A 17,049-nucleotide genomic window follows, 5' to 3' on the forward strand; every position below is an offset into this window, starting at 1 on the left:
GTTCAAGTAACAGACACATCAACTGTTCAAAGGAGACTGCGTGAATCAGGCCTTCATGGTTGAATTGCTGCAAAGAAACCACTATTAAAGGACACCAATAAGAAAAAGAGACTTGCTTGGGCCAAGAAAAACGAGCAATGGGCATTAACCAGTGGAAATCTGTCCTTTGGTCTGAAGTCCAAATTGGAGATTTTTGGTTCAAACCGCCGTGTCTTTGTGAGACGCGGTGTGGGTGAACGGATGATCTCCGCATGTTCATTTCCCACCGTAAAGCATGTAAGAGGAGGTGTGATTGTGTGGGGGTGCATAGCTGGTTACACTATCTGTGATTTGTTTAGAATTCAAGGATCACTTAATTAAAAACTTCTTAGGGCTAGGCCCCTTTTTTCTCAATTTCCGCCTGAACGACATGCCCAAAGTAAACTGCCTGTAGCTCAGGCCCTGAAGCCAGGATATGCATATAATTGGTACCATTGGAACTTCAAACTTTGAAGTTTGTAGAAATGTTAAAATAATGTAGGAGAATATAACACAATAGATATGGCAGGAGAAAAACCATCCGGATTTTTTTATTGAGAGACCATCCTCTTAGAAATGCAAGAAAAAGGTCATATTGTAAAATAGCTGCCTGGGTGGCTTCCACATGGTGTCAGCAGTCTATGTTCAAGGTTTCAGGCTTGTAACTTCAAAAACGAATAAGAAATAACAATTTTTGTAAGAGGACACAGTCTTGGAAATCTGTGTTTTTGGACGCCATGACAAAGTTGTGCACCTGCTAAAATCGGTTTCCTATTGAACATTCTTCTTTCCGAAATAAATATTATAGTTTGATTATATTTTAGGGAGTCTGAGGAGAAAATAGAAACATATTTTGACTTGTTGAAACAAAATTTAGGGGTAGATTTTCAGGTTACTTTCTCTGCAAGTTGAACGAATGGATTACTCAAATCGATGGCGCCAACTAAACAGACTTTTTTGGAAATTAAAAAGGATTTTATCTAACAAAACGACACTACATGTTATCCTGTTTGGGATAGGGGCGGTATTTTCACGTCCGGATGAAAAGCGTGCCCAAAGTTAACTGCCTGCTACTCAGGCCCAGAAGCTGGATATGCATATAATTGGTCGATTTGGATAGAAAACACTCTAAAGTTTCTATAACTGTTAAGATATTGTCTGTGAGTATAACAGAACTTATTTGGCAGGCAAAACCCCGAGGACAAACCATCCAGGATTCTTTTTTTTGAGATGACTGTGTTTTCAATTGGTTTCTATGGGAATCTAGATTTCTGAGGCATCTGGTTGCAGTTCCTAGGGCTTCCACTAGATGTCAACAATCTTTACATTTAAGTCATTTAAGTCATTTAGAAATTGGTTGATGTTTTTCTTTTGAGTAATGAAGAAGTATGGCCGTTCAGACTGAGTGTCGAGTCTAGTGTACTGTTGTGTTTGGGGTGCGCAACCTGGCGCTCGCTCCACTTTAATTTTATCCACTATTGAATACAGTTTATTCCGTCTTAAATTTGATCGATTATTTATGTTTTAAAATACCTAAAGTTGGATTAGGAAAGTTGTTTGAAGTGTTTGGACCAAGATTACAGGTAACTTATTAGATAATGTGTAGTCATGTTGGGCGAGTTGGAACCGGTGTTTTTCTGAATCAAACACGCCAAATAAATTGAGATTTTTGGGATATAACGACGGAATTAATCTAACAAAAGGAACGTTTGTGATGTTTCTGAGTTTTGTGTCGCGCCTAGCGGGTTGAAATATGAATGTCATGTGTTTGTTTGATGCGTTGCTGTCCTCAGATAATAGCATGGTTTGCTTTCGACCGTAAAGCCTTTTTGAAATCTGACACGGTGGCTGGATTAACAAGAAGTTAAGCTTTTTTTTGATGTATTTCACTTGTGATTGTATGAAAGTGAAATATTTCTAATACTTTATTTAGAATTTCGCGCTCTGCAATTTCACCGGATGTTGTCGAAATGTTCCGCTACGGAACCCCTAGCCGTAAAAGGTTATAGCTGGGACCGTTTGGATGACAAATCAGACGAAGATTTTCAATAAGTAAGTGAATATTTAATCTTTATATGTGAATGGAAATATGTGGCGGTGGAAAACTATTTTGATGTGGGGTGCCGTCCTCAAACAATAGCATTGCATGTTTTCGCTGTAAGAGCTACTGTAAATTGGACAGTGCAGTTAGATTAACAAGAATTTAAGCTTTCAGCCGATATAAGACACTTATATGTACCGAAATGTTTAAAATTCATAATGACTATTAGATTTTTTTTTAATTATGTGCCCTCCAGTTTCATCGGAAGTTGTCCCGCTAGCAAGACACCGATCCTTAAGAAGTTGCATGGCTACCACAGCATTCTGCAGCGTTACGCCATCCCATCAGGTTTGCGCTTAGTGGGACTATCATTTGTTTTTCAACAGTACAATGACCCAACACACCTCCAGGCTATGTAAGGGCTATTTGACCAAGAAGGAGAGTGATGGAGTGCTGCATCAGATGACCTGGCCTCCACAATCACCCCACCTCAACCCAATTGAAATGGTTTGGGATGATTTGGATTGCAGGGTGAAGGAAAAGTAATCAAAAAGTGCTCAGCATATGTGGGAACTCCTTCAAGACTGATGGAAAAGCATTCCTCATGAAGCTGGTTTAGAGAATGTCAAGTGTTTGCAAAGCTGTCATCAAGGCAAAGGGTGGCTACTTTGAAGAATCTAAATTCTAAAATATATTTTGATTTGTTTAACACTTTTTTGGTTACTGCATGATTCCATATGTGTTAATTCAAGGTGTTGATGTCTTCACTAATATTCTACTATGTAGACAATAGAATAATAAAGAAAACCCTTGATTGAGTAGGTGTGTCCAAACTTTTGAGCTTGAAGAACTGATGTTTTGTAAATAAGTGACAAAGAATGTTGGAAGTAAAAATGGAAAAAAGATCACTAAACAGATTTTTTTATTAATTAAAATATAGATATATTATTTAGGGATAGGCATCCCGTCAATGGGACAGTTGTAAATCATTCAGCGCCTTGTGTCACGATCGCAGATTTTAGAGAAACAACAAATGTCGATACATATAAGTGTCTTATATCGGCTGAACGGTTAAATGCTTGTTAATATAACTGCACTGTCCAATTTACAGTAGCTATTACTGGGAAAAAATGCCATGCTATTGTTTGAGAAGAGCTCCTAACAACAAAACACTTTTTCACCACGATAGGTTTGATAAATTCCCCTCTGAAGGTGAAATGTGTACTTAAATTCTGAAATCTTGCTCTGATTTATCACCCAAAGGGTCCCAGAGATAACATGTAGTGTCGTTTTGTTAGATAAAATACGTTTTCATATCCTAAAAAGGTCCATATAGCATGCACGATCGATTTTGTATTTCCACTCGTTCAAGTTGCAAAGAAAGTTATCTGTGAAGATCTAACCCTAAACGTTGTTTCAACCAGTCAAATCACATTCGTATGTATTCCTCAGAGATCCTAGAACATAACCAGACTTCACTATATCATTAGGGGTGTAGTATATCCCATAGGACACCAAATCTGGTCAGATAGCGACTCCTTCATGGCACGGCGATGACACGGACGGTCCTCTCTTGATTGACTGTAAATTTGTAAAATAAGCACCAATCGGGGTCACATAAAGCTAGCTAGATAACCAATGAACTGGGCTTTACGAGAATATCCGACAACCCCGTATCCGTCGCAAAATGTAGCTGCTAAGCTTGTGCGACAGCCAGCCTTTAACATTTGGACAAAAAATGCCTCCTTCACGATTTGCCCAAATGTACTTGGGTGACTTCACACTAAATGTCATAAAGTTTTCTCATACTTCAAGTTATCCATCTGAAATGTTGCACATACACTGCCTCCATCTTGTAGACACCCTCGGAATTACAACCAGAGTGATGGCTGGAACTGGGACCTTTCTGTTGTATTTCAAAGATGGTGGTAGAAAAAAAACGTTAGTTTTTTTCTTTGTATTTTCTTTTACCAGATCTATTGTGTTATATTCTCCTACATTCAATTCACATTTCCACAAACTTCAAAGTGTTTCCTTTCAAATGGTACCAATAATATGCATATCCTTGCTTCAGTTCCTGAGCTACAGGCAGTTAGATTTGGGTTTATCATTTCAGGCGAAAATTGAATATAAGGTTTGCTGCCCTAAGATTTGCTGTGTCATAAAACTACAGTGGTGTACATGCAACATTTTGAAACACTGTTGGTCTTTCACACACACACACACACACACACACACACACACACACACACACACACACACACACACACACACACACACACACACACACACACACACACACACACACACACACACACACACACACACACACGCACACTCTCTCTCTCTCTCATCTCCTCCCATCGCTCTTTAAAATACCTAAAGTTGGATTAGGAAAGTTGTTTGAAATGTTTGGAGCAAGATTACAGGTAACTTATTAGATAATGTGTAGTCATGTTGGGCGAGTTAGAACCGGTGTTTTTCTGAAACAAACACGCCAAATAAATGTACATTTTTGGGATATAACGACGTAATTAATCTAAAGAGAGAGAGACAGAGAGAGAGAGAGAGAGAGAGAGAGAGAGAGAGAGAGAGAGAGAGAGAGAGAGAGAGAGACTAGGAGTGAAGAGTGAAGGTTAAGAAAAGGAGGGGTCCAGACACACTCAAACACTTTCTCACATTCACACAAACACACACACTTCGAGAGAGAAAAAGAGGTTGTTGTGGGTGTGACCAAAGGAGTGACTTAGACTCTTCTCCCGTTTACCTGAGGAGCTACATATAGCCGTGTGTGAGGTAGGAAACACACACTCACACACACCTGTCGACGCTGCTGCCCTGCCGATTCACCTTGACTCCCCTGGGCTGAAGAAAACATATACCACAACTTAACAGGTAACACCATCACCTCACACACACACACTTATACACACACACACACCTGATAATTGTTGTTCTCACTTGTACAGCTTGTTAATCGTCTCAATTTTGTATTTTCTTTACATATTCAGGCTTTTAGATACATTATTGTGTTGGCGAGATTTTGTGTATAAATTATTGAGTGTTTGTGTGTGTCAGTGGATGTTTGTCTGTCTCTGTCAATATATGTTGCATGAAAGTTTTAATGAGCCACATCTCACTAAGTAAAATACAATAACTTAAGTTCTGCAAATAGTGTATACAGTATGTAATAAATACTGTGTGTTTTGGCCACAAAATAGTGGATTGGTGTGTTTCAGATAAATCTGATCTTGTAGGAATTTACTTAGTCTACACATTATTCTTACATTTATACTAAGGGTTTTGTCAAGTGATTCAGTAACATATTTAGTTTTGTCATACGTATTCGTGCATGTAGGCCTACAGAATATGATGGATAAACTTGAGTTCCACGTTGGGCACTTGGGGCCGAATACTGACGTTATATCTGTTCTCATAACTTAATGTAGACTTTTTGCATAGATTTTGCTTTCAAATGAGGAATGATTATCACACACACACACACACACACACACACACACACACACACACACACACACACACACACACACACACACACACACACACACACACACACACACACACACACACACACACACTGAAACAGGGTAACAATCACCTAAACACACTGGCTGAGACTAAACAGTGCAAATGACCATATACACACACAGACACACAGACACACACTTCGAGGCATGGCAACTCCAACTTATATGAATTATTCTCTCTGTTTGTTCTGTTTGTCCCATGCAGGCCACTGTCCTTTGTCATCATGTCTCAGTGTGTGCCCTCTAACCTATGTGTGCTAATGCTGCTGCTGACCCTGCTGCTGCTGTCACCATTCAACTTCAGCTACGAGGAGCTCAGCACAGGACCTGGCTGCCATCTATACCGTCAGTCTAACACACACAGACATATACAGATACACACACATAATATAAAAATATATACTCTCACACACACACACACACACACACACACACACACACACACACACACACACACACACACACACACACACACACACACACACACACACACACACACACACACACTTTACAGATAAACACACTCGTGCTGAGTGATTATTGCTTTTTGAGGTGGTTTTGGTTCATTTAATAAAAAACAATCAGAGTTGAATGCTGTAACAACACAGAAAAAAAACTATTAATTGTTTAACTGCTTATCACTTATCACTTATAAACCATCATTTATTCACATGACTTTACTTTAATAAAATATTTACATTCGTTTTATTTGATGACTTTATTATTTCATTCCAATACATCATTTCATCTCTATCGAGCTGTTGCTTATGCTGTCTGACAAAATCACTATTTCACAGTTCTTCATAGTAAATAAGGCATTCTTTTATGACTGCTGAATACAACTATCAATCACTTAGACCACGTACAGTTGAAGTCGGAATTTAACATACACTTAGGTTGGAGTCATTAAAACTTGTTTTTCAACCACTGCACAAATTTCTTGTTCACAAACTATAGTTTTGGCAAGTCGGTTAGGACATCTACTTTGTGCATGACACAAGGAATTTTTCCAACAATTGTTTACAGACAGATTATTTCACTTATAATTCAGTGTATCACTATTCCTGTGGGTCAGAAGTTTACATACACTAAGTTGACTGTGCCTTTAAATAGCTTGGAAAATTCCAGAAAATTATGTCATGGCTTTAGAAGCTTCTGATAGGCTAATTGACATAATTTAAGTCAATTGGAGCTGTACCTGTGGATGTATTTCAAGGCCTACCTTCAAACTCAGTGCCTCTTTGCTTGACATCATGGGAAAATCAAAAGAAATAAGCCAAGACCTCAGAAAAAAAATTGTAGACCTCCACAAGTCTGGTTCATCCTTGGGAGCAATTTCCAGACGTCTGAAGGTACCACGTTCATCTGTACAAACAATAGAACGCAAGTATCAACACCATGGGACCACGTAGCCATACCGCTCAGGAAGGAGATGTGTTCTGTCTCCTAGAGAGGAATGTACTTTGGTGTGAAAAGTGCCAATCTATCCCAGAACAACAGCAAAGAATCTTGTGAAAATGCTGGCGGAAACAGGTAGAAAAGTATCTATTTCCACTGTAAAACGAGTCCTATATCGACATAACCTGAAAGGCCGCTCAACAAGGAAGCAGCCACTGCTCCAAAACCGCCATAAAAAAGGCAGACTACGGTATGCAACTCCACATGGGGACAAAGAGCGTACTTTTGGAGAAATGTCCTCTGGTCTGATGAAACAAAATTAGGACTGTTTGGCCATAATGACCATCGTTATGTTTGGAGGAAAAAAGGGGATGCTTGCAAGCCGAAGAACACCATCCCAACCGGGAAGCACGGGGGTGGCAGCATCATGTTGCGGGGGTGCTTTGCTGCAAGAGGGACTGGTGCACTTGATGAGTGGTGGTGGTGGTCTGGTGCACACATCATGAGGAAGGACAATTATGTGGATATATTGAAGCAACATCTCAAGACATCTGTCAGGACGTTAAAGCTTGGTCGCAAATGGGTCTTCCAAATGGACATTGACCCCAAGCATACTTCCAAAGTTGTGGTAAAATGGCTTAATGACAACAAAGTCAATGTATTGGAGTGGCCATCACAAAGCCCAGACCTCAATCCTATAGAACATTGTAGGCAGACCTGAAAAGGTGTGTGCGAGCAAGGAGGCCTACAAACTTGACTCTGTCAGAAGGAATGGACCAAAATTCACCCAACTTATTGTGGGAAGCCTGTGGAAGGCTACCTGAAACGTTTGACCCAAGTTAAACAATTTAAATGCAATGCTATCAAATACTAGTTGAGTGTCTTTAAACTTCTGACCCACTGGGAATGTGATGAAAGAAATAAAGCTGAAATAAATCATTCTCTCTGCTATTATTCTGACCTTTCACATTCTTAAAATAAAGTGGTGATCCTAACTGACCTAAAACAGGGAATGTTTACTCGGATTAAATGTCAGGAATTGTGGAAAAACTAAGTTTAAATGTATTTGGCTAAGGTGTATGTAAACTTCCGACTTCAACTGCAGTTTCAGGTAGGGACACCTCACCAAGCAACAGCTGATATCTATATCCCCTCACTATTGTGCATTCTTCTGTCTCTTCCCATAGCAGGCATAAAAGAAACACATACTGGACAACTAGATGCGCAATGGATTATGGTCATTGTAGTTAGTTTAGCGAATAACATGTGGTAATTATGTTGAATATTGGCCTGTTGGAAACAACAACTCCCTATTACATCGTCACAGTTCCGGCTGGATCTAATTTATCTCTAGAGAATCTGTGCAATGTGCGCATTGAGCTCACAGGAAAAAAAACATACAAAATGTAATTCAAATAATTGAATTGTTGTTGGTCAATTACTTGTTTAAATTAATTGTTCTCCTCTTTCCTCTCCGCTCCTGCAGCATTTAACGTGACCATCCGCAGTGACCGGCGTGGGACATGTAAGGGAACCCATGTTGTGTATGCCTGTGTTGGATACTGTGAGTCCAGTGCCTTTCCCTCACGCTACTCTGTCCTGGTGGCATCTAACTTCACTCACAACATCACCTCAGCGTCAAGATGTTGTACCATCAGCAAGGATGCAAAGGTAGAGTATGGACACAGAGACAGAGACACACACAACATTATCTCAGCCTTGAAATACTGCACTGCAAAGACGCAAAGACGCAAAGGTAGAGTATATGCACACACACACACACACACACACACACACACACACACACACACACACACACACACACACACACACACACACACACACACACACACACACACACACACACACACACACACACACACACACACACACACACACACACGTAGGGTAAGGGTATGTCATCCTGATTACCTATTTGGTTGGAACATTGTCACTTGACATGTCTGAAAATGTAAAAAATGTGATATAAATTGTATTAATTTCCCTAAGATCAAAGTTCGTCTGGACTGCCCTCGTGCTCGTCATCACAACGACATTAAGATCCTGACGGCGCGGGCCTGTCACTGCGACATGTGTCGCAAGTCACGCTACTGAGATGCCACCGTCGCCGCAGGAACATGCAACAAACTGTATGAGGACTGGTATAAGAGTCTCAAGGAGAGCAATCTGTCAATCAAATGTACTGTATATGAGAGAGAGAGGTTTGTGCATGCCTAGAATGGAATGGTGGAGCAGGGAAAAAAGACTTGAGAAACACTTTTTATAACGTTGCTTTATTTAAGAATTGTTGGTTAAAACATTGGTTTAAGACAGGAGAAGACAGTTTGTGACCCTGTATGAGTTAACACCCTATTCCCTTCGTAGTGCACATCCCTTTGTAGTGCATACAGTCCATAGCGGACTGGTCAGAAGTAGTGCACTATAAAGGGAATAGGGTGCCATTTGGGATGCATACGTAGGCACTGACAGCCAGTTAGATTGATAATACAATAAATAACTCTACATAGATCTGCTATACAGCCCCTACCACAGAACTAGAATGAGTAGAACTAGAATCCACTTTCTAATCAATGGGTGGACTGGCAGCCAATTTGAGTGTTTACCAATCAAGTTGCCATGGTCAGAAGTTCCAATTCTGTTCTATTAATTATATTTCTATGTCCACTACACAGCCAGACATTAAGAGACAAAAGAATGTACATTAAACTTTATTTATATTAATGAGCTTGAACAATTGATGTTTTGTAAATGAGTGACAAGAAAGAATGTTGGAAGTGTTGATGAAATAAAAATTGAAAAGATTACAACAGATTTTAAAGAAGTTTTCTGTGTTATAACACTACAGCAGTGTACATACAGCAATATGAAACCCTCTTGGTCTTTCACACACACACACACACACACACACACACACACACACACACACACACACACACACACACACACACACACACACACACACACACACACACACACACACACACACACACACACACACACACACACACACATCTCATCTCCTCAATCTCTCTCTCACACAAACACACAACCTGGTCCCCCGACACACAATCCCTGCTCCCCTCCCCTACACCCCAACCAATACACATACTCCTTTCCCTCAGTGTCCTGTGTGAAGCAGACAGTAGTGGCACTGCTGGGTGAGAGGATAAGGGTAGAGGGGTGAGACATATATCTCACACACACATACACTCCCCACACAGCTCTAGGTGTAAAGGGGGGAGACGTGAAGCTGGCAGCCTGGCAGGTGGGTCGTCAGATAGCGTGTACGCCCGTAGGAACACACATGGTGGTGCCGCTGGATGTAGGGGGGCTCCGGGAACAACTTCTATAGGGCAACAGAAACAACATAACCACCCTATTAACCCTGCCAATGATACATCATTGTTGTTTGATAAGGTGAGATATGGCAAGATGATATGATGAGATGGCAAGACGTGGGACGACTTATAGAGCAAGCGAGAATAAACACATACACAATCGGAGGCAGACCAAGCGAGGAGGAGTTCTACAGCAGCTCAAAAAAGCCCTCTCTTTGTTCAAGGAAGTGTCCAGGTGTGTGCATGTGTTTGTTGTCCTGTTTACCTATCTCCCAGGTGTTGCAGCAGTCAAAATGCCAATTAGCAAAAAAAAAAAATCAGAATTGGGCTGCCTGTGTAAATGTAGCCAGAGAGAGTTAGCGGGGCAACAAAATCCTGAGACAGAGACAGAGAGAGATGAATAGAGAGAGAAGTGATGATGAGAATGGTCTGATGGCTCAATACATTTTAAACTCATACATCAAATTTACATCTGGTCTACATCTGGTCAACAACATTTTTGTAATAATTTACGGTAACTTTCACATAAGTTACTATCAGTTCAATCTTGCTTCATGTAAGACAGGTAAGTCAAACTATTGAAGTCTCTTCTGTTCTGACACGACAAACATATAGAACTCCCCCTAGCGTACGTCATGATTCCTGCACGGCCGATCAAGAGATCTCTGTGCTGAGCCTGAGCAACTAGACAAGTACAGTGATAAGTTCTTGTTATGATAAAGGAAATAAAATGTCCATCAGTTATACAACGTTTTTATTTCATTAAAATTGTAAGCTAAACTGATTTCTAAACATTTACGTCAATGATGTAGATGTGTTATTAGAATTATGCTGCATTCTACAATCTACTGGTTGCTTTCGTTGTCTTATCAACAGAATCAAAGGTCTGTTTTGTTCGCGTACAGAAATGTACCTGAAAACATGTCTAATGGCGACAGCAAGGCTGATGGTCCTCATGCGCTCAAATTACCTGGAGTGACACGCGTAGTACCAATAAACATCATCGTCATGAGAAGTGTCTGTTAACTACAAGAAAATAAAAGGATTCAACTATTTTAAAGGAGCAACAAATAATTGAACATTTCACAAATATTGTCAAAATAAAGATAACCACCAACAACGAAAGTAGACTATACAAATCTGTTTGGTAGGCTATGTAAAGACTAGTTTAATTATAAAAAACAACAGTTTAGCATCGTCTCCACTGTCTGAATATGCCCTATCTCAGAACAAATGTTTTGATTTTGCTTTTAGTCCAGTTAAATTGTACGGACACTCCGACGTCATAGCAATTATAACGAAATGCCCTTAAACTTGGCGACTCCTGGGGGGGGGGGGGGGGGTCTTCTATGTGTGTGTGTCTGTGTGTGAGAACAAGAGTGAGAGAGATGGAGAAATTAGTGAAGGATGAGAGGGAGCGAGTGAGAGGCAGAGAGAGAGAAGTAGATAGTGTGTGTGTAGATTTAGATGTAGAATGTAGATTTCCGACTAAATAGAAGTCATGAGATGGCACTAAATAATTACTAGTAATGAGAACACAAGCTCAAATACATAGTACAAATATTATTAAAATATAAAAAATCATACATGATTTTTTCCCTATTCAACAAAAGTGGAGGAATTAATTAAATGCTTTCTAAATATAGTAGCAATCAAATTAGAAAAGATTTAATCTTTCTTATAAATGTAAAATAAATATGAGACAAATTTGGCCACATTTCATATAACTGACAAAAGAGCATTTCCTGCCAAGCGTCGCCTGAGCAACGCAGAGACACAATTTCGTCCCTCTTTGACCAAGAGAAAGTGTTCGGTCTCAATTCTACTAAATTATTTCAAGTTTTTTTTAAATGTTGACAGCTATAAATTCGTCTGAGAATATCACAGCGAGATGAAACGATGATTACCGGATTTGCTTTGTCTGGATAGAACAGAAAATGTGACACTCATTCCCTATGCAAATGTATGGTGTGAAACCTAACACTTCAAGTCAGCACTGCTGGCACTATAAGGCATTGAACCCTGTGAAATTCACAGAGCGCTCTGTACAGCAATATATCAGTTGGAACCAGTCCAGAACCCTAAATAGGGGAATTAACATCTATGCCCCATTAGATGGATGGAGTGATAGGGACAAAAGAGAGAGAGAGAGATTACACAAGAGACCATTAAAAAATGACACAAACACACTCCATTGTTTTCTCAAAGTGAAGTTAATTTAGCACATCATCTTTTCCTTTCTACAATCCTGGTTTAACTTGACTGTACATTCATCTACCCAGCTGTTGGTCCCCGAAAAAAAATACATTGTCATCCTCAATCGTTTCTATGTTTCTGAGCATGGATAGCCTACAAACCAGACCAGGAGGACACTGCAATTGCAGTTTAGCAATGCTACTTATGTGTACATATTCAATTCCATTATTATTGCTGTTCTATAATTCTACTGACGGGAACCTCTTCTTTCAGTTGATAAATTGCGTTCCAATTCCGGAATTCCCGATTTCCGGAAGGATTCTTTTCGTTCTAGAACAGAATAGGGGACAGGAAGATTATTCTCCCAGTGAACTGACTGACTGACAAATGGGGGAATTATGGGTAACTTGCAAAATTCAGGAAGTGTTTTAACGATAGTGAGGTTTGTTTCTTTATGTCCTTTTTTGTTTTGTTGAAATTAAAAACAGTTAAAAGAGTGTTGAAGGCTGCTGGTCTGGTTGTCTTGGTAACGAGACGCAAGAAAAACCTCCAGATTCACAATCAATCAAAAGTGTTACATTCTGATTCAAATCCTGTTCCCACGAAAGGAGAGAAAGGGAGAGAAGAGAGAAAGAGGGATCGATGCCACCTCTCTCCCTCTATCACTCTGTCTATACACATCTCCTGTCACTGTTACACTCAGACTGAATTCTCACACACACACACACTTCCATCACCTCTGCATCTTACACACATGAACACACACACACGCATACACGCATACACACACACTTCCATGACCTCGCCATCTCTCTCACACACACACACACAAACACGTCTCATCTTTGCCAACTTCCTGCAATAAGGTCACAATTACAGAGATCAAATAAAAAAATATCATAAATATCAGATATCGCCAAAATGAACACACAAAAACATAAAAATATTCAAACAAATTCAAAATAATTTCATCAAACGAATGAATCATAATAAGATGCACAGAAGTACAGTAAGACTGTGTGATATCAAGGACTAGTAGACTGAGCCCACAGATGGTAGACTGAGGCCGCATCCCAAGTGGCACCCTATTCCCTATATAGTGTACTACTGTTGACCAGAGCTCTATGGGCCCTGGTCAAAAGTAGTGCACTTCATAGGGAAATGGTGCCATTTAGGACACAACCCCAATACACACATTATCCAAAACAAATTTGAATATTACTAGAAAAACATGGTTTTCTGACTCTCTTACTTCTCTCTATGCCCAATTATGAATGGACATGAATAATGACGTATCAGAACATTGTTTTAGTTTAGGAGATTAGGGGTCGCCCAAAATCATACACTGGGTCCGTCCCAAATGGCACCCTATTCCCTAAATAGTGCACTACTCTTGATCAGGGTCCATAGGGTTCTTGTCAAAAGTAGTGCACTATGTAGGGAATAGGGTGCCATTTGGGAAGTAGCCCCTTTCCCCATTATAGTGCACTGCTTTTGGTCAGTAGTATTGCACTACAATATGGGGATTAGGCCCCATATAGTGTACTACATTTGGCCAATAGTGCACTCGCTCTGTAGCGAATAGGGTGTGATTTGGACCATGCTCTAGTTATGCTAAAGCTTTAGGAGTTCTACACTAAAGATTCTCCCACCAACACTATAATCATAATATTCAGACATATATATATATAAAAACATCAGTAGTAGTAGTAGTAGTAGTACAGTAGAGAATAATAGAAGAAGAAGCAACAATATTATGTAGCATTCACGTCATCATTCCTCTGTATCTTTTGGGACGGTATAAAGTCCTTTGTCGGAGAACCGGGAAAACGGTTCCACGTCAAAACCTAGACAGCTAGAACCAGTACCTGTGTGTGAGTGTGAGTGTGAGTGTGAGTGTGTGTTTGTGTGAGAGAGAGAAAAATATGTCTTGTTTAAGATGGGCAGTTTGTGTGGGTAGTCTTCCAGTGAGTATGTAGAGGGCTGTGTTTGCACTTCAATGTAGGTGAGTGTCAGTCTGTTTGAGTTGATTCATATTTTGTTTACATTCTGCATGAGTGTGTGTGTGTGTGTGTGTATACAGTATATGCCTGTGTGCGACTATGTGTGTGTTCATGTGTACGTTCTCAGTGTGTGTGTGTGGGTGTGTGTGTGTTTGTGTGTGTGTGTGTGTGTTTGAGCGTGTGCGTCTGCTCCTTCGTGTGTACATGTGTGTGTTTGGCTATGTCCATACTGTCTCTGTATGTCCTCTAAGTACTCTATGTATCCTGGTACTGATCCTCCGCTGTCTGGTTCTAGGTGTTAGAAGAGGCTCCGCTGAGCTCGGGGTTTGGCTGCTCAGGGAATGCCGTCTGTGTGGAGGAGGGCTGAGGAGGCTCCCCTCTCTCCTGGAGGTTCTTCTGATTGCGACTGGCCTCCCCCAGGATCTGCAGTCTCCTCTCCTGCTGCTCCTCCAGCCCCCGCCACAGCTCTGCACGCTCACACTCCCTCTTCAACTCCCTTGAGGGGGGAGAGAGAGAGAGGAGGAAGAGATGGATGGAGGGAGGGAGGGAGGGAGAGCAGAAGGGGAAGAGGTAGGAAGAGAGAGACAGCTTAGGTTATATACACACTGAGTGTACAAAACATTAGGAACACCTTCCTACTATTGAGTTGCACCCCCCATTTTGCCCTCAGAACAGCTTCTATTCGTCGGGGCATGGTGTCGAAAGCGTTCCTCAGGGATACTCGCCTATGTTGACTTCAATGCTTCCCACAGTTGTGTCAAGTTGTGGGGGGGATTGAGACAGAGAAATGTAAGATAATCTATATAGGACTTCGTGATAACTGCTGATGGAAAAAGGGCTTTATAAAATACATTTGATTGACTGATTGAAGATAATGACTTGTGATGCTAATCAATGCAACTTTCAAATGAGAAAATGCATCCCATACCATTTTAACATGGAAATATCTGTTCTAACAGTAGAAGCCAATGTGTGGTGTTCAATGTACATTACATTCCATGAGATTTACATTCCATGAGATTAAAAAAAAAAACATGCAGGGCTTGACATTAACCTATTTATCCACTTATCCTTCAGACAAGGAGGTGAATGAAAATGTTGTCTTGTTGTTTGATGCAAGAAACCACTTTACAAAATAAAATGCATTATTATTTCCATATTATTATTACAGAGAATCAGACAAATTATTCTACCCTTTGCCTTATTGGCAATTTAGCTAATTCAAGACGGTCTCAATTTACCAAAATTAAGACAAAATATGCTCTTTACCCAACTCGTTTTTCAAAGATACACGTTTTGTGCTCTTGTAGGAAGTAATCACTCGCCCATTGCTGACTACAAATTATCAATAACTGGGCTAATAATTCACTAATTCTTAAAGGATATGAACAAATGTGCACATGTGGCTCTCGCTTTGATCTTAAAACAAGCGTATCTACACATGACCACTCATGCTGTAAACACAGTCCAGTACAAAGTGAATGGCACAGATCCATATACAGCAATGGCCTATTTGCATATAGGCCTACTGCAGCTCTGATTGGTTGTGACGCACCAGTCTGTGTAGAGTACGGGCTAAGTCGTGCGTGTCATTGCAATAGAATCTTACTCTGAAATGTTCTGCCTACAACAAAATCTCTTGCATAGTTAGTTTTGCATACTAAGTCTTGCATAGTTCATTTTGTTTCGGTATGTTGCATTGAAAATGGCTAATGTTGCGTTGATTCGATCACAATTCCCACAGGAAAGCGAAATGTTAATAGTGTTAACTAAGGAGGAACACTGTAGGAAGTTGAGTGAAGTTCAATCTCGTGCTTCTCTGCGCGGGCTGATATTTCTTCTGCGGGGCAGTCCCGGCGAGCTGCGCACCTGCGAATGCTTGTAGCTTAGAGGGAACATTCGTGTCAATAAAGATCCTTGAATTGAATGCAAGTGAACACAAAGAGAAAAGGAGAAAGAAAGACGGGAGGATGAGAAACAGGGGTGCTATACACACATATTAGTACACGCACGCTCACTTCTGTTTTTCCACTTTGTAAGAGGCAGTGAGGTCATCAAACAGCTTGCTGTTCATCTCCATAAAGGTCTTCAGAACGTTGTAGATCAGAGAGACTATAGTCCTGCAGAGAGAGAGAGAGAGAGAGAGAGAGGATGGATGGAGGGAGGGAGAGGGGGATGGAGGGAGAGAGAAAGAGAGAGAAAGAGAGAGATGGAGAGGTGAGGAAGAGAGAAGGACAGAAAACGAGTGAAGGTGGGGTTAAAGAGGTATATCTGCAGAGATTCACAGTTCATACAGACTTAAAGAGCAAAGGTTAGGGGTTAGAGGTTAAGGGGTAGAGGTCACTCACTGGTTCCAGTGCTCCTTGGACACTCTGTAGAGTGTGGCGAAGACCAGCGGTAGAATCACCTGACAGTTCTCCTCTATCAGAGACAGGATGTACTCGTTGTTCCAGAAGTACAAGGCCCTCTCTGCTACCTACAGCAGG

General features: G+C 40.6%; 2 protein-coding genes across 3 annotated transcripts in view; one reads left to right on the plus strand and one right to left on the minus strand.

Moving 5' to 3' along the window:
- The first annotated feature begins 5,831 nt into the window (after positions 1–5,831).
- LOC129864832 (glycoprotein hormone alpha-2-like) lies at positions 5,832–9,120 on the plus strand. The gene is made up of 3 exons (XM_055937115.1): positions 5,832–5,952; positions 8,492–8,676; positions 9,016–9,120. Exons 1-3 carry the CDS (start codon positions 5,832–5,834, stop codon positions 9,118–9,120), a joined length of 411 nt encoding a protein of 136 aa, XP_055793090.1.
- Positions 9,121–12,558: 3,438 nt separating this feature from the next.
- The window catches only part of LOC129865643 (serine/threonine-protein phosphatase 2A 56 kDa regulatory subunit beta isoform), a 55,497-nt gene continuing 51,006 nt past the window's right edge, over positions 12,559–17,049 (minus strand). The window contains exons 11-13 of one of the 2 annotated variants that reach the window (XM_055938576.1): positions 16,912–17,039; positions 16,582–16,683; positions 12,559–15,059 (exon numbers count right to left, since the gene is read on the minus strand). In XM_055938576.1, coding sequence (XP_055794551.1) covers positions 14,855–15,059; positions 16,582–16,683; positions 16,912–17,039 — 435 coding nt within the window. In that variant the 3' untranslated portion in view covers positions 12,559–14,854. Of the gene's footprint in view, positions 15,060–16,575; positions 16,684–16,911; positions 17,040–17,049 lie in introns of both variants that reach the window. The other variant, XM_055938577.1, reaches the window with a different exon arrangement.

This window comes from Salvelinus fontinalis, chromosome 11, assembly GCF_029448725.1.
Source record: "Salvelinus fontinalis isolate EN_2023a chromosome 11, ASM2944872v1, whole genome shotgun sequence".
Taxonomy (NCBI): Eukaryota; Metazoa; Chordata; class Actinopteri; order Salmoniformes; family Salmonidae; genus Salvelinus; species Salvelinus fontinalis.